This window comes from Gobius niger (genome assembly GCF_951799975.1).
Source record: "Gobius niger genome assembly, chromosome: 1".
Taxonomy (NCBI): Eukaryota; Metazoa; Chordata; class Actinopteri; order Gobiiformes; family Gobiidae; genus Gobius; species Gobius niger.
In genome coordinates, this window is record NC_136852.1 from 2,506,055 (window position 1) to 2,524,976 (window position 18,922).

An 18,922-nucleotide genomic window follows, 5' to 3' on the forward strand; every position below is an offset into this window, starting at 1 on the left:
CAGGTGCCACAGTCTAATGGGGATTTGCAGAGGCTTTGGTCACCTGACACTGGGCCGGGCACGCGCGCCGCCTCCTGCACGCGCACCCCTCTCTCTCCCCCCTCCCTCCGGGGTGATCTGGCTCTTCTCTCCTCTCTCCTCTCCCCTCCAGCTCCACTCGGCTCTTTTCCCTCAAGGTGAACGATGCGGGCGACGGGGACGCTGTGTCTGGCGGCTGCGCTTTGCGTCATGGCCGCGGTGGAAGGTAAGACGCTTCAGATCGAACCGAAATGCGCACGAGGAGGAGGCGACACGCGGCGTTTCGAATCCGCAGATCCCTAATTATGCGCAGAAATCTCCCGAAACCGCTGCGTAAAAATGCGTAAACGCGACCGCGGTGGAAACGCGCCGCGGACACGGTTCTGCGTCGCGGTTTTTGTTGTTGTTTGCGTTTGTTTTATTTTGATTACGTGAGGAATGATCGACGTGAGGCGCGGGAACGGCCGTGTGGGCGGAAGGAGCGCGGCTGCGGGAGGATTTGCGTTAAGTGGCTGAAGGAAAGCGCGGTTATATAAGCGGCGGACGCGGCGGACGCGGCAGGAGACGCCAAAGGTGCGCGCGCGCGCCGAGAACTGATCCGTCAAATGTGTTCAGGATAAAAGCTGCAAAAACGCCGCTTCATCCGAGGGGGGGCCGGGAGGGGGGGTCCCGCTGCGAGGGCCGGGAGGGGGGGCTACAAATACGGTCATGTATGATGAAGGTTCGGTGAAGACGTGGGGCGGTAGAGACGGCGACAGTCGGAACGTAAACGCTCTCTCACAGTGGCGAAAGGGGAACATTTACATTGGGGAGTTTCCAGAAAAAGATCAAGCGAAATATCAACAAAATATCAAAAATACGCTTCATTAAACGTGAGAAAAGTGTAAAAGTTTTGTGTCTTTTTTAATGTGTGAACTCGATATTGTCGTTTCTTCCAAACGGTTTTCGATCTCGTAGACGATACATCTCGCTCAAAGCTACGACATAATTCTCTCGGCTCACACGATCAGATATCGTGAGGGTTGCCGGGTCTTTTGGCTAAAACAAGCTCGGAAATAAACATAAAAGGGCTTCCGCTCTCGGCTCCACAATCCCAACTCCTTTTCTCCATCAGTGACTGAACTGTGGAGGTTCTTAGCTTTCAAATGAGCAGAGTCAGTCAAACGTAGGCGTGATCTGCTGCTGAAGGCGACACAGGTTCAGGGTCAGTGCCTTTTGTAAGTCTCTAATCCACTCAGCCGTAACGAGCTGTGTTTAACACAGACTGGACCAACAGATCATGTGGATTATTGTTGTAAACAATCAGAGGTCGGCCGATATATCGGGCCGATATAAGGACGATATCTCTCAGAGCTTTAATATGAGTCAATGTCTCAGGCCTCAGAGGAGCTGAGAAACAGGTCACAGGTTCGTTCACCTCGGGTCCTATTGTACATGTTATAAACTTTCAGAACCAAAAGAGATCGAGATTTATCGTTTATTGTTACAGAATCTGCTGATTTTTGTCTTTGTCTAAAGTATCTACTAAACTGAATATATCAGCCCTTTGCCCCAATGAAGCGCCCCCTAGAACAGGGGTCGGCAACGTCAGGCCCGGGGGCTAAAACCGGCCCTCCATCACAAAAATCTGGCCCTCGAGATGATTTTGAGAAATATTATTATGACCCAAATCAGAGATCAGATGCCTGTTAAAGAACTCTAAAAATGTGAAAAATACTGTCAATTCCTTAAAATGTCTTAACAGAGCACGCTTATAGGCCATAATCCTAAAGAATATATCATCTATAGGTAGAAATGACTTAAATCTATTTGAGTTAAATCTAAAGTTGGAGCAGATTTGGCCTTAGAGCAGATAAAACCTATTCTTGCCAATGGAACGAGCACAAGTTTTTCTTAATTCAGATTATTCTGTATAATTTCAAGTGAATAATAAATATTTTTTACAGTAAAAGTGAATTTTCCTGATTTCCAGTGGGATTTCTATTTGTTCCGTTTGCATTAGCGTTTTTATCTGATCTTAGATTAGTTCAAACCGACATAAATTTAACATAAAAAACCTTTATTCAAATGATTTTAAGTCATTTATCTCATTTAAATGGACGTTGTTGCAGTGTGTTTGATGTACAACACTGGCATAAGCAGAAAGTGATGCTTTACTTCAAATCCTTCAAGTGGAGGCTCCGGCCCCTGGTCTTTTGACGATGAAGAAAACCGGCCCCTGGTTTAGAAGCTTCACACACAGGATTATAGACGAGACGTTCGGAAAAATCGGCCGATCGTGCATATCGGCATCGGCCAAAACTCAGCAGAAAAGTGGAAAAAATTTAAATTTAAAAAAATGTGGTAAAAAGTAAATAATGTGGGGGGAGTTGTTATCAAAGGGAAACATGAGGAAATCACAGGAAAAAGGTTTTTTTTCTTTAGTTTGTTCACATTACGACAAAGCCACGTAGATGTAGATGTTTGTCAGCAGATCACAGCCCCCAAATATACTGAGAGATTCTTTTTTTGTCAATATCATCAGCACTAGTGAGAAAGTACAGGAGCGTCGACCAAAAAAACGTAGCACCAGACTTTAGTGTGAGTTTGTGACTGTGAGTGAAGCTCCTGCTCTCACGTGTTGAGGAACAGGTCAGATCTTTGTTTAGTTTTGGGAGCTGCAGAGACACGTGTGAGAAACTAAAGCTCCATTAACCGTGAACTCCCGCTCTGACCTCGCGGCGCTCAGGTTTATCTTTAAGTGGTGACGTCACAGAAGAGAAACTACAAAAACTCTTAAAAACCACCATCAGTATTTGTGAAACTCAGCGGAGAGTGACAGAACAGACTTATGTGTCAGAACCATGAGCCAAACATGCTCAACCTGCTGCTGTAAAGGTAATATTCACCAAAATCGCTACTTCCGGTTTAGCGGAGATATAAATGCTAACAGCGCAGCAGCTCTTCACCTTATTCCGGGCGTTCGCGTGGGCGCCGCCATGAAAAGTGCCCGCCCCTTTTCTCCTATGTGTTAACATGGGGCTGGAGAAGTCAAGATAAAATCAGTCACTACAGGAAAACAAAGCCGTTTTTCGGCCGCGCAGAGAAACGCTGCAGTGTCGACATGTCGGTGCAAATGAACATCGGACATTTTACACAAATCAATCGACTAAACATCAGATTTGAGCGGAGAATATTTTCCCTCGTTCTCCGTTAAAATGAACGGGCTTCGCGCTCGACCGGAAGTGTCTGGACAACGAGGTGCCGAGACAAGGCATAAAGAGGCAAAAGTGGGCGGGGCGGAATAAGGTGAAGAGATACAGACGGCATCTCTGGAATCGCCCATATATGGTCATGTTTGAAGACAGTTAAGGGGGAAAAACAATTTTGAAAAAATTTAAACTTTCTCTAATTATTCAAAAACTACTTTAACAAACGCTGAATTATGAATATTGTTTCAACTAAATAAAGATACAAAGACATGAGGAGGTGCAAAGTGGTTCAACAGCCCCTAAATACATGGAGAATGCTAACTTGATGCTACATGTTAGCATCAGGCTAATGCTAACGGTTAGCTAGCGCTAGCTACAACTGCCGTTTTTTCACTTCTACTGAACAATCTGCTGTGAGAAAATATCCATATGGGCCCGATTTACACTTGATTTTATTTATGTGATAAATAAGTTCATATTCCACCAGAAAATGGCTTAAAAGAGTGAAAAAATGTGTTTCCTAAAAGATTCTATTTTCCCCCTCGGCGAAGCCACGCCCCCTTCTATGACGAGATGCGTCTGTATCTACGCTAACCCCGGAAGTACCGACTTTAGTAAATATTACTTCTTTAGCAGCAGGTGCAGCATTTTTGGATAATGAGTCTGAGGAATAAGGTTCAGTGACTCTGTGAGTTTCACAAATATCGATGTTGTTTTTAAGAGTTTTTTATGTTTTTTTTCTCGGTTTTCATTTTGTGCATAAAAAGTGACAGGCCCAGATTTAAACCTGTGCTTTTATTTTGTTGACATATTAGTAGGGATGGGCGATACCACATTTTTTGGAATCGATACTTTTGGGGTCATTTTTCTCGATACCGATACTTGTCATTTTCATATGGGTGAATGTATTTCAATCAATATACATTTAAAAAACTTTTATATATATTCTATATAATTAATAGGTACATTAAAATTATATTACTTTAACTGGTTATACAATGTTAGTGTGAAATTAAATACAGGAACAAAGTTTAAAACTAATACTTTAATGACTGTTTTGGCTCAGAACAAAAATGTAAATGGTCCTTTTATATTTAAAATTGCTGCCACGCCTACATTTTACATATGCAAATTAGTATTGATACTTTTTGCCCAATATCGATACTCAAAAAGTAGCCGTTTGGTATCGCCGGTGCGTGTTGGTCTCCTCAGGGCTGCCCTTTGTCACCGGTTCTGTTCATTTCCTTTATGGACAGAGTTTCTAGGCGCAGCCAGGGGCCGGAGGGCGTCCGGTTTGGGAGCCTCAGAGTCTCATCTCTGCTGTTTGCGGATGATGTTGTTCTGATGGCTTCAACGAACCGGGACCTTCAGCTGCTCTGGGGCGGTTTGCAGCCGAGTGTGTAGCGGCCGGGATGAGGATCAGCACCTCCAAATCTGAGGCCAGAGAGCAGTGAAAAGAATTGCCCATTGGGATGAATAAAGTTGTTTTGATTTTGATTTGATTTGAATCTGAGGCCATGGTTCTCCACCGGAAAAAGGTTCTTCCCCTCTATAGGTCGGTGGGGAGTCCTTGCCTCAAGTGGAGGAGTTCAAGTATCTCGGGATCTTGTTCACGAGTGAGGGACGGATGGAGCGTGAGATGGACAGACGGATCGGTGCGGCGTCAGCAGTGATGCGGTCGCTGTATCGGTCTGTCGTGGTGAAGAGGGAGCTGAGTCGGGGCAAAGCTCTCGATTTACCGATCGATCTACGTTCCCACCCTCACCTATGGTCATGAGATTTGGGTCATGACTGAAAGGACAAGATCGCGAATACAAGCGGCCGAAATGAGTTTCCTTCGCAGGGTGGCTGGGCGCACCCTCCGAGATCGGGTGAGGAGCTCAGTTACCCGAGAGGAGCTCGGAGTAGAGTCGCTGCTCCTTCACGTCGAAAGGAGCAGCTGAGGTGGCTCGGGCATCTGTTCCGGATACCTCCTGGTCGCCTCCCGCGGGAGGTGTTCCAGGCATGTCCTAGTGGGACAAGGCCTCGTGGACCCAGGACACGGTGGTGGGACTATGTCTCCGAGCTGGCCTGGTGTGGCCTCGGGGTCAGAACAGCTGGAGGAGGTGTGTGTGGACCGGGAAGTTTGGGCATCTCTGCTGAGACTGATGGTATTTGTGTATTTGTCAGAGCAGTATTTGTGTATTTGTCAGAGCAGTATTTGTGTATTTGTCAGAGCAGTATTTGTGTATTTGCCAGAGCAGTATTTGTGTATTTGTCAGAGCAGTATTTGTGTATTTGTCAGAGCAGTATTTGTGTATTTGTCAGAGCAGTATTTGTGTATTTGTCAGAGCAGTATTTGTGTATTTGTCAGAGCAGTATTTGTGTATTTGTCAGAGCAGTATTTGTGTATTTGCCAGAGCAGTATTTGTGTATTTGTCAGAGCAGTATTTGTGTTTTTGTCAGAGCAGTATTTGTGTTTTTGTCAGAGCAGTATTTGTGTTTTTGTCAGAGCAGTATTTGTGTTTTTGTCAGAGCAGTATTTGTGTTTTTGTGATGACCACAGCCTGGTGTTTACGGCGGCTCCGTGTCGTCCATATTTACCGGCCTCTGGTTCAAAGTGTTTGTTTTGTTGCTCAGTAATGACGGTGGTTCTGGAGGAGCCGGGATCAGGAGCGTGTCTTAATGTCCGTTTACAAAGTGGATGTGGTTGTTACAGTTGAAACGTGTTTGTTGATGACGGGGCAGAGACGGGGCAGAGACGGGGCAGAGACGGGGCAGAGACGGGGCAGAGACGGGGCAGAGACGGGGCAGAGACGGGGCAGAGACGGGGCAGTGTGGACGGTCCAGCGGACTCCAGGATAAGCCTCTTTACAGGTTTAACTTAATCAACCTGAGCACGTGGAGCTCCTGCACTTAGTGACGTCACTCACATCAGAAACTTATCTCTGACTCTGACCTGCGGAAGCAACATAAAACATATACAATGAAAAAGAGCCATGGGGTGAATCTCTTTCAAAGGCCATTGGTTTATGATGGTGAATTAAAAATGGAAAGCTGGAGTGTAAGCTGGATTCATCTGCAGCCACTTTCATGGGGCTTTTCTCCACTTTTATTCTGGAGCTAAAGATTTTCCCAGAATGTTTGTCATAAATTCAATAAGTCTTTGACTAAGACAACTTCTTGTCCGATAGACACAAAGCTTTGCCTCTGTAACCTGCGCTATAGAAGTGTTTGTTTATCAACCTCTTAACTCCCGCCTGAACCGAGAGGATCTTTTTCCTCACGTCATCAGATTATTATTTTTTTCCAGCATTTTTTTGTTGGGTATTCAACTCATTTTTTTTTTTTACTTTTTGTCATGTTTTGTCACATTTTTGTCACTTTTTTGTAATTTTTTTTCGTCAATTTTTTGTCACATTTTTGTCTTTTTTTTGTCAATTTTTTTTGGTCAATTTTTAGTCAATTTTTCTGTCAGTTTCTTGTCAATTTTCTTTTTTTCATGAATTTTTCCATCACTTTTTTGTCAACGTTTTCTCACTTTTTTGTCATTTTTTTATCACATTTTTTTGTCATTTTTTTATCACATTTTTGTCATTTTTTTGTCAATTTCTTGTGACATTTTTTTCATTTTTTTGTCAATTTTTTTAAATCAAATTTTAGTCATTTTTTGTCATATTTTTGTAATTAAAAAAAAAAAAATTGTCACATTTTTTTCACATTTTGTCACATTTTTGTCACATTTTGTCACATTTTTGTCAATGTTTTCTCACTTTTTTGTCACATTTCCATCATTGTTTTCGTCTCAGTTTTGTCGCTATTTTCACAGCTTTTTTCCTGAAGCTTTTGGACTGGGGTAAAGCCAAACTGGAGAAAATGTGCTCGGTTCAGGCGGGAGTTAAGGGGTTAATCTGCTGAATTTTGAGACAAAATATTTACAGGAACCCGATTTTGACTCGTCAAATAAATAAATAAATGATATATGATGACATGTGACGTTATTATCCTGTGTGTCCTCAGTGGGGAGTCGGCCGCTCTCGTCCTCCGCCCTGAAGGAAGCCAAGGTCTGAAACTCGTCTGTGCTTCACGTTTATCCCGTTACTGAAACCCGTGAATAATAATAATAAAGCAGCGTGTGTTGTTTCAGGCGGAGTGTGTGATCCAGCAGACTCTGAGCGGAGACGACACGCGTGACGAGTGTGTCCCACAGTTAGCAGGTAACGCCTCTACACACCCTCTGGTCCTCATGACGGGGCTGACTGTGCTGCGATGCTGCCCCCTAGTGGCTCCAGAAGCTTCTATAACACATGGAAACCAATGAGGACTTTACACGTGTCTGAAACGACTTAACCTCTTAACTCCCGCCTGAACCGAGAGGATCTTTTTCCTCACGTCATCAGATTTTTTTTCCATCTTTTTTTTGTTGGGTATTCAACTCATTTTTGTAACTTTTTTGTCATTTTTTTGTCATTTTGTGTCACATTTTTGTAATTTTTTCATCAATTTTTTTGTTTTTTTGGTCAAATTTTTGTCATTTTTTGTCACATTTTTGTCATTTTTTCGTCCATTTTTTTTTATCATTTTTTTGTCACATTTTTAAATTTTTTCATCAAATTTTTGTGTTTTTATTGTCACATTTTTAGAACATTTTTTGTATTTTTTTCCCCCACATTTTTCCGTCAATTTTTTATCAAATTTTTGTCATTTTGTGTCAAATTTTTGTCAATTTTTTATCACATTTTAAAATATTTTTTGGCACATTTTGTCACATTTTTGTAAATTTTCTTTCCATTTTTTGTCAATTTCTTGAGACATTTTTGCCACTTTTTCGTCAATTTTTGTCACTTTTTTGTCAATGTTTTCTCACTTTTTTGTCACATTTCCATCATTGTTTCCGTCTCAGTTTTGTCGCTTTTTTCACAGCTTTTTTCTAGAAGCTTTTGGATTGGGGTAAAGCCAAACTGGAGAAAATGTGCTCGGTTCAGGTGGGAGTTAAGGGGTTAAAATCCCGGCTCCAAAGGCTTTTAACATTTCTAAAAAAAAATACAGTTTATTCCCTTAACACATCAGAGCGGAGTACAAATAAATCTACCATTAAACCAGCTCGGTTAAATACATGATATAGTTTTAGCCCTGGAGCCTTTTGGCCTTTTCTGGAGCCTGTAAAGGAGGAGACTGAGCTGCATCATCATTTTCTCTCTCGAATGGAGTCGATAAATAAGAGTCACACTCAGGGCTGGACTGGCAGAAAAATTCGGCCCGGGACCTTTGGGTCAAGATCGGCCCTCTAAAAAAAAAAAAACTGTCATATTCAATGCAATAGTCGAGGTGATGAGCAAAACAATAAACCCTTGGCTTGAACTAAAACAGTATAAGCTACAAATCGAGGACAATCGTTGCATTTTGATTCTGCTGAATTCAAGCAACGCCTCAGAGACTCAACACTTTTATCTTGTCATTTATAACTTGAAGGAACTTTTGTAAAATGACTTAACAATCTTAAAATGCGCGTTCCGTTAATGAAGTTCCTCTCGCGACTGCAACACAAATAAACTTCTCCAAACCAACCAAATGATCGACTGTAGATGAAGATGAAACGGTAAAACTCACCACACAGTTACAGACGTGTGGAATGAGAACAGAAATCACAAAAAGACAAACATTGTAAATCCTTTCAATGGAAACTAGAAGATTTACAAACTGCACTGACGACGAGTCACCTGACAACTCCCAGCATGAACTTCTTTGCAAACATTTGTCTAAAATGTATAAAAAATAGTGGTCTAAGGTTCTGTGGGTCCTGGAGGGAGTTACAATAAACTATTTCCTCTTATATTCGCAATGTGAGGGGCATGAGTGTTATGTCCCAGAGGCCCATTGCTCATTATACCAGATTATCTGAACCATGACTCAAGAAAGCGCCACCAGCAGGGCATAAAAGGCATCACATCCCTCTAGTGGAGAAGTTGTGTAATTGCATCTATGTAATGATAGATCCTCCAATGGCTTTTCCCTCTAATCGTGGGCCGGTGTTAAGGTATAACGGGCCTTTTCTCGATCTGACTGGCCCGACCGGCCCAAAAGTACGTCGGTCCACCGGGAAAACTCCCGAATCTCCCGACGGCCGGTCTAGCCCTGGTCACACTCACAGGACAGGATCTCCTCATGAGAAACTGTTTGGCCCTGTTTCCACGGCGACAGGACTATAAGAGTCTGAACAGAAAGCAGGACGTTGTTGTTCTTCATGTGATGTTATTAACATTATTAACGAGCGGTTTGTTCCTCAGAGGAGCTGGAGCAGGTGCAGAGACACCGCGGTTTGCTGCAGGAGCTGCAGGATCTGGCTCAACACGGTACAAACGCTTCAACCTTATAAGAAAAGCGGATCACAGGGTTTTATCATCAAGAGCCGTTTGGCACCAGAAAAACTGTATTATTAAGAAAAAACTTCATTCGCAACCGAGTAGCTTCAAACCCGCCTGTGCACAACTTCAAATCATAACAACGCCGCCCAAGAAGCGACTTCCTGTTTCGATCCAGCTCACCAAAATAAAAGCACCATCATATTCATTAGTTCAACTTTCTTTCTGCCGAACTATTAACAAACAAAAAACTTAAATGTGTATTTAATGATATTCTTGTAATGTTGCCAGAACCTGCTGAACGAATCAATGAGACGAGCTGTGAGCTTTTATTTTGGCGTGCTGGATCCAAACAGGAAGTCACTTCTTGGGCGGCGTTGTTTTGATTTGAAGCTTGTTTTGTCCAGTTATCTTTCCTCCGTTTGCAAATCCTAAGAAAGGGAATGTGTGTGACTTGTTATCTGCATCTGAGGTAGAGCCGGGCCACTGTAGATATATTTTAAAGATATACAGTATTGTTTTTAGTTAAAGGGACACTTCGTAACATTTTGGAATAGGGATGCACCGACACCACATTTTCTAAAACTGAGAACAAGTACTTTGATTTAAGTACTCGCCGATACCGAATACCGATACGAGTACAAGGCATTTTCTTCAACATTCTTACTCTTTTCACATCAGATTGGTTTGTAATTAGTTAATTTACTCATGTTCATTTACTTAAGTAAAGTCGGCGACACATTTAAGAGCAGTTATTAGAATTGTGCTGATGCCATTTATTATTTATATTTTATTTTCATTCAATATAATTTTTTATTTTTATTGCACTGTCCATCATAGACAGAAAAGCCCATGTCCTAAAGCTCCCAAAGCCTGAGCTTTATTCATTTATGTATTTTTATTGAACAATAGTATTGAGATGTTACTTAAATGGTCTCTTTTCGTCTTTACTTCAGCTCCTGTAGATTTTCTCGTGTGTTTGTAGTAACTTAGCGAGAAGCTACAGCGTTTTCATTGTTCTGCTGCAGCTCATTTTCGCTCAATATGGACATGCTGTATGTCTTTAATCTGGATTTTCTGAGGACTTTTTAGTCGCTGGGTTAGTTTTTCAGATGAATAAACCCCTGGGCATAAAACGGCGTCAGAATGGCCAAAACTGCACTAGCAGCGAGTTAGCAACGTTAGCCTGTATGTTGTAAACACTGCAGACGCTGCAGCGCTAACAACATTTAGCTCTGGTTAAATCCAGCTCAGACTCTGGTTTAGAGAGCGCAGTCTGTACTAAAGTCAGCTCTATGTGGATTATTGTATTTACACTAAACAATTCTCCAGTTTGTTGCTTCTTCTCTCCTCAGCTGAGAGCTGCGCCTCGTAGCTGCGCTGGCCGCACGTCAAATAGTATTGGTTTCCGGTATCGGGACCTCATGAATGAGTACGAGTATGAGTACAAGCATGTGGTATCGGCCCGATACCCGATACTGGTATCGGTGCATCCCTATTTTGGACGACACTGTTGCCATCAACACAAAACATGCTCCTCATGACCAGCTCATGTTTAAGTTTATCACTACAGAGGAATCACAGAATGGATCTGGACGAGGTCCTGACCTGTTTAAAGCTCATATTTGGCTGTTTAGTCACATCTCCATGGAGACGAGCTGGACACGTCATGTTTGTTTAGTTCATTTTGAGGCCTTTTTCACCAATAAAAATAAGTGTAATATAATACACGCGTTAAAATGCATCAACAAACCCAAAAACATCAAAGGCATCACTGTAAAAACGGAAAAGTCCCTGTGCAGTTTGTAACATCCACATTATTAACACTAAGAACTAAGCTGCCGACTGGATTTCAAATTCAAACAGATTTGTCTCCCAGCCTCGTCTGTGACTTTAAAATGTAAAAACCTCGACTTAAAGAAAGAAACTCTGAATAAGGAAGTGGAAAAACAAACGTGATAAATGTGATGAAATGAGGAGGCGGCGACTTCACAAACACTTTGTTTCTCACAGAGAGAGAACGAGAGCGAGACGACGACGACGACGACGATTACAACATGGCCGACGAGGATGCCGACTTTGAGGACGAGGAGGACGAAGACGAGGAAGAGGAGGAGAGGGACTCGGACAGAAACGACGAAGAAGAAGGAGAAGAAGGAGAAGAAGGAGAAGAAGGAGATGAGGAGGATGAGGACGAGGAGGAGGACGAGGTGAAGGAGGCACCGGAGAAGAAGGAGGAGGAGCAGGAGACAGAGGAGGGAGAGGAGGAACAGAGGAAGACCACGGATGAAGAGGAGGATGAGGTGAAGGAGCTGCTGAAGGAGGCGAAGAAGAAGAAGAAGGAAATCTACGAGGACAAAGAGCAGGAGACGGAGGTGAGCGGCAGAGCGGTTTTTATCTTCACTTTTCACTCTCACAGATCTCACATTTTAGAAACTTGAAGGTCTTGGCTTTCAAATTACGTATCACACTGGCCTATAGGCTGTGAGCTCTCCAGTCCATACGCTTTAAGCTTTGCATGTAAATAAGGTGGCAGTGACGTGGTTAAGTGTTGCATATAAACTGTGTCACCATCAAGAACTGATTAAAACGTGGTTTGAACCATTTCTTTTCTATAATTAAATGGAATAAAACATTTGTTTCTGTAAAACATAGTCATTTAGATTCAAGGTTATGGCATCATTTTACTAAGCAACTTTTTTTCACTTTTTGTCTTTTTTTTGTTGTCATTTTTTTGTCATTTTTTGTCAAATTTTTATCAAATTTTCGTCATTTTTTGTCAAATTTTTGTCAAATTTTTGTCAAATTTGTATCATTTTTTTTTGTCATTTTTTGTCAAATTTTTACCACATTTTTGTCATTTTTTGTCAATTTTTTATCAAATTTTTGTCACATTTTTGTCAATTTTTTTATCAATATTTGGTCATTTTTTTGTCATTTTTTGTCAATTTTTTGTCAATTTTTTGTCAATTTTTTGTCAATTTTTTGTCACATTTTTGTCCTTTTTTTGGTCATTTTTTGTCAATTTTTTTGTAATTTTTTTGTAATTTGTTGTCACATTTTCATCAAATTTTTGTAATTTTTTCGTCACATTTTTGTAATTTTTTTCTCTTAATAAATCCTCCCCGTAGTCCCTGTGGAGGTGATACAAGTGTTAATGGGATGATTGGAGGGTCTTTCATCTCCCTCTGGTGTCTCTGGCCAGAAAACCACCATTGCAACTTTCCTGCCACCGGGTCGGAGTCACCAATACACACTAATGGAATCACGAAGAAGAAGCTAACATGCTAATGGGCAAAGCTAACAGTATTTACAGCCAAGTTTGAGTGAAACAAATGATCTCCATTGTGTAACTGGATGAACAATATCCCTCTCTCTCTCTTTGTCTTTTCTGTCAGTGAAGGATTTACTCTCAGGGACGATTAATGAGTAAAAAAAACAACATGCTACGACACCTGCAGTGGCGCTTACGGCCTCTAGGGGGAAGAGTTACTTAGTACTGCTTTAAAAGTCCATTTCTTATCCCGCCAGAAACCTAAGTGCTTATAGAGCTCCACAGTCCCGCCCCTTGCAGTCTTGTTGCTCCGGAAGCAAAAAATCCCCGTCTACACGACCGTCGATTTTCCAAAAATTCAAATATTAAGAGTTTAACGTCACCGCAAAAGCTAATCAGCGATGTAGCCATTCGTGACCATAAAATGTTTCATTTCAATCCAAAAAGAAGACTTGATGTTGAAGAAAAGGCAAAGGTACAAGGCTGTGACATCATTCACTTCCTGACTATAGAAACTCCGTATCCCAAGAACCATTGCAACATCGCGCCCGCTGGTCAAGGCAACGAGGTTTTCAGCAAACACGGCCAGTTTCTTTTACTTTGCAGACAAAAGTTCTATATTATTTCACTGTTAAACAATCTGAATCTGCTAATGTGAATAAAAATGATCGGTGGTTCGTTTAATTGGATCGTTGGGAACATTTTTTTACGTTTTTCTTACTGTCAGTGTTAGATCTGGATAAAACGTCAACTATCTGCCTGCATTATGTTTGAATACATTGTTTATAATATGTTTTCTACATTACAATAAATAAACACGTGGGGGAACGTGAAGCTCCACCAATCAAAAGCCTCGTAGTCGATCATGGGACTCCCGAGCATCCTGGGTAATGTAGTTCTAGGACGAAGGCTCGCAGTTAAACTAGATGGATCTCAGACGTTCTTTTTTCACCTGCGTCTGACTCTGCGGTCGCTTTAGAACCACAGAGCTGGATTCAGCCCAAGAGTTAAAGACTTGGAGAGGAGGCGGGACTGTGGAGAGGAGGCGGGACTGTGGAGAGGAGGCGGGACTGTGGAGAGGAGGCGGGACTGTGGAGCTCTATAACAGCGAAACTCTTCCTAAAGATGTGCCATCAAATGTCTCCTGGAAAATAGTGCTTGCCGCTCAGAGTCAGTGTTTAGAAATACAGCTCCGTAGAGATCAGAGTTTGACAATGAGCCCAAAAAGTCTATGTGCCTTTGCAACATTAACCCCTTAACTCCCACCTGAACCAAGCACATTTTCTCCAGCTTTACCTCAATCCAAAAGCTTCTGGAAAAAAGGTGTGAAAATAGCGACAAAACTGAGACGAAAACAAGGATGAAAATGTGAAAAAAGTGAGAAAACATTGACGAAAAAGTGACAAACAATTTACAAAAAATGTACACATTTTTTTACAAAAATTGACAAAAATTTGAGAAAAAAGTGAGAAACATTTGACAAAAAATTGAGAAAATATGGACGAAAAAAGTGAGAAAAATTTGAGGAAAAAAGTGAGAAAAAATGGATGAAAAAGTGATAAGAATTTGACCAAAAAAATGCGAATAATTTGACGAAAAAGTGACAAAAAAATGACAAAAAACTGACAAAAATGGACAAAAATTTGAGAAAAAAGTGAGAAAAAATGGACGAAAAAGTGACCAAAAAATTACAAAAAATGTACAAAAAAATGACAAAAATTGACAAAAATTTGAGGAAAAAAGTGAAAAAAATTTGAGGAAAAAATTGGGAAAAAAATTGACGAAAAATTGAGGAATAAATTGACGAAAAAGTGACAAAAAGTTACAAAAAATGGACCAAAAAAAAAATCAAAAAAATTGACGAAAAAATGTACAAAAAACTGACAAAAATGGACAAAAATTTGAGAAAGTGAGAAAAATTTTACGAAAAATTGAGAAAAAATGGACGAAAAAGTGATACGAATTTGACAAAAAAAATGCGAATTTGACGAAAAAGTGACAAAAAGTAACAAAAAAATGGACCAAAAAAAAAAAATCAAAAAATGTGACGAAAAAGTGACAAAAAATGGACAAAAATTTGAGGAAAAAAGTGAGAAAAATTTAAGAAAAGTGATAAGAATTTGACAAAAAAATTACAAAAATGGACAAAAATTTGAGAGAAAAGTGAGAAACATTTTACGAAAAATTGAGAAAAAATGAACGAAAAAGTGACAAAAAAATTACAAAAATGGACAAAAATTTGACGAAAAAATTTAGAAAAAAGTGACAAAAAAGTCACGAAAATTTGACAAAAATGAGACGACTGCCCAACAAAAAAAGTGATGAAAAAAAATCTGATGATGTGAGGAAAAAGATCAATTTAGTTTTGTAGATCTTAGCTTTCAAATGAGGTGTTAAACTGGCCTACAGGATTTGGGTAAAGCTGAACTGGAGAAAATGCTCTCGGTTCAGGGGGGAGTTAAGAGGTTAAAGGCTTTACAGCAGGCTTTTTGAGAGATGAAAACACATCAGCCTATATGAATAATCACATATCCGCCATCAGACCCCGGGGCCCTAATGTCCCCCCCCCTCTCGTCCTCAGGAGGCGGAGCAGCGGCGGAAGGCGGAGGTGGAGCTGATGGTGGAGAAGGAGAAGGTGCAGACGGAGCTCCAGGACCTGCAGAGCAAAACGCCCGAAGGAGACGCCGAGGTGCAGAAGAGGCGCGAGGAGCTGCAGGAGCTGGACGCCAAGATGCAGAGGATCAGGGAGGAGCAGGGGCCGCAGAAGAGGAGCAGCGACGGCGCCACCTCCAGGCCAGCGACGGAGAGCGCGAGCGAGGCACACACGTGAGGAGACGCTTTGTTAAAGACACGCTTTAAATGATGTGCAGTGGAAGGAGGAGTAAGTTCACCGTTCTCTGCTGACACTAGTCATAAATGTGGTCTGATCTTTAACCTCTTAACTCCCGCCTGAACCGAGAGCGTTTTCTCCAGGTCAGCTTTACCCAAATCCTGTAGGCCAGTGTAACGCCTCATTTGAAAGCTAAGATCTACAAAACTCATCTAAATGGATCTTTTTCCTCACGTCATCACATTTTTTTTTCATAATTTTTTGGGGGTTTTCAACTCATTATTATTTTTTTTTCCTTAATTTTTTTTTTTTACTTTTTGTCACAATTTTGTCATTTTTTTGTCTTTTTTTGTCATTTTTTATGTCGATTTTTTGTCACTTTTTGTCATTTTTTTGTCGTTTTTTTGTCATTTTTTTGTTGGTTTTTTTGGTCATTTTTTGGTCATTTTTTTTGTCCTTTTTTGTCAAATTTTCATCAACTTTTTGTCTTTTTTTGTCAATTTTTTATCACATTTTTGTAATTTTTTGTCAAATTTTTTTGTAATTTTTTTGTCGATTTTTTGTCACTTTTTGTCATTTTTTTGTCGTTTTTTTGGTCATTTTTTTGTCGTTTTTTTGGTCATTTTTTTGTCAATTTTTTTGTCCTTTTTTGTCAAATTTTCATCAATTTTTTGTCTTTTTTTGTCAATTTTTTATCACATTTTTGTCATTTTTTGTCAAATTTTTTGGTAATTTTTTTGTCGATTTTTTGTCACTTTTTGTCATTTTTTTGTCGTTTTTTTTGTCATTTTTTGTCAAACTTTCATCAATTTTTGTCAAATTTTCATCTATTTTTTTCTACATTTTTTTGTGACATTTGTCTTTTTTTGTCAAATTTTTATCACATTTTTGTCATTTTTTGTCCAATTTTTGTCAATTTTTTGTCACATTTCCATCATTGTTTTCGTCTCAGTTTCGTTGCTATTTTCACAGCTTTTTTCCAGAAGCTTTTGGACTGGGGTAAAGCCAAACTGGAGAAAATGTGCTCGGTTCAGGTGGGAGTTAAGGGGTTAATAAAGATCAGACCACATTTAGACCAATTTAGGCAGAAATGTGAGAAAAGACGGTGCACTCACTCTTTCTTCCCACTGGACAAACTCCAGCAAAGGGACGAGCGAATCTTCCTTGAAAGAAGGAAAAAGGCTATAGTAACAGCACTGGGAAGGCAATTTGAGCACCGAAATGCCCATGAAAAAGGCGTCCTGGAGTCGGCGGGTTTTTGAAGTGTGACCTTCTGTGTTGTTTTCCAGAGAGGACCCGACCGGGCCCAGCGACGCCGAGGTGACGCCCACGCAGAGCCAGAAGGTGGAGCAGAAGGTGGAGCAGAAGAGGGAGATGGAGAAGGCCAGCGACGAGGCCACGCGGCAGTTCCAACGAGAGAAAGAGGAGAAGGAAGAGGAGGAGAAGGAGGAGAAGGAGAAAGAGGAGAAAGAAGGAGAGGACGATGAAGACGAGGAGTATGTGAGGGAGGACGACCGGCCAGAGGACGAGCAGGAGGAGGACACAGAGGTGAGACTCGGACCCGGGACTAAACACACCAGGTTTAACCTCTTACCACCCGCCTAAACCAAATGCATTCTGTCCTCTTTGGCTATAGGCCTGTGTAGCACCTCATTTGAAAGCTAAGACCCACAAAACTGATCTTTTTCCTCACGTTGTTGCTGTGTTGTGTCACCTTTTGTATGTTTTTTTTTCTTTCTTTCTTTCTTTTTTTTGTCACATTTGTGTTGATTTTTTGTCACATTTTTGTCACATTTTTGTTGAATTTTTGTCACATTTTTGTCAATTTTTGTTGAATTTTTGTTGAATTTTTGTTGAATTTTTGTTGAATTTTTGTCACTTTTTTGTTGAATTTTTGTTGAATTTTTGTTGAATTTTTGTTGATTTTTGTTGAATTTTTGTCACATTTTTGTTGAATTTTTATCACATTTTTGTTGAATTTTTGTCACATTTTTGTTGAATTTTTGTCACATTTTTGTTGAATTTTTGTCACATTTTTGTTGAATTTTTGTCACTTTTTGGTGAATTTTTGTCACATTTTTGTCACATTTTTGTCACATTTTTGTCACATTTTTGTTGAATTTTTGTTGAATTTTTGTTGAATTTTTATCACATTTTTGTTGAATTTTTGTCACATTTTTGTTGAATTTTTGTTGAATTTTTATCACATTTTTGTTGAATTTTTGTTACATTTTTGTTGAATTTTTGTTGAATTTTTATCACATTTTTGTTGAATTTTTGTCACATTTTTGTTGAATTTTTGTCACATTTTTGTTGAATTTTTGTCACGTTTGTCGCGTTTACATCCTTGTTTTCTTCTCATCTCGGATGAATGATGTGTGTGAGTGAATGGTGGTGGTCAGAGGGTCCGTTGGCGCAGACGTGTGTAGTCGCGAAAGCGCTTCTGACAGTCTCCCCCAGGGGAAACTGAAGCTACAGACGTAGCTTTCCACCACCGAGTATGGAGTGAATGTACAACTGTCTCATGTAAAGCGCTTTGTGACTATATGTCTGTGAAAGGCGCTATATAAATAAAGATCTTCTTCTTCTTCTTCTTCATTTTTTGTGGCTGTTTTGGTGCTTTTTTCCCAAGAAGCTTTTAAAACGTGGGTCTTTCAAATGAGGTGTTACACAGGCCTATATAACAGGCAAAGAGGACAGAATGCATCTGGTTTAGGCGGGTGGTAAGAGGTTAAGATTAAACTCTAAAACGATTAAAGTCCTTCTGATTTGTATAATAATATTTCTCAAAGTAGGCGGACTCATCCAGATGATACGACACATCCACAGCTGTAACTGATGGTGTTCTCTCCCCGCTCTGACCAGGAGCTGCTGGAGATCGAGGTGGAGCTGCGGAAAGTGGCGGCGGAGCTCAGGGCCCTTCGCCGAGGAGGAAACTGAAACACGAACTGAATCTAACCCCCCGAACCCGAACTGAGAAACCCCCCCTCATGCTTCCTCCGGACGCCGTTTCGTGAGTCCAGGTTTTAAACGACGAGATTTGAGCAAAAGCATCGAGCACTTTAATTTCAGGACGCTCCAGAGTTTACGTGGGTATAAACCCCGCCTCCTCTTCCCCTCTGACCTTCTCCACGTCTCTGTAACCGTCCTGTGCTCTATCTGTGCAATAATCTGTGCAATAATCTGAATAATGTTTGATATTTACCGCGTGTGTCGCCGCTGTCCTGACTGTTCTTCTGTCTGTTGGTCCACAGCAGCAGATTGTGAA

At 40.7% G+C, this 18,922-nt stretch overlaps 1 protein-coding gene across 1 annotated transcript; it reads left to right on the forward strand.

Annotated features, from left to right (window-relative positions):
* The first annotated feature begins 116 nt into the window (after positions 1–116).
* LOC306974140 (uncharacterized protein) lies at positions 117–18,613 on the forward strand. The gene is made up of 9 exons (XM_079571306.1): positions 117–244; positions 7,209–7,252; positions 7,336–7,405; positions 9,476–9,541; positions 11,576–11,760; positions 11,791–11,925; positions 15,406–15,650; positions 16,944–17,202; positions 18,520–18,613. Exons 1-9 carry the CDS (start codon positions 184–186, stop codon positions 18,592–18,594), a joined length of 1,140 nt encoding a protein of 379 aa, XP_079427432.1. The 5' UTR covers positions 117–183; the 3' UTR covers positions 18,595–18,613.
* The last annotated feature ends 309 nt before the right edge of the window (positions 18,614–18,922 follow it).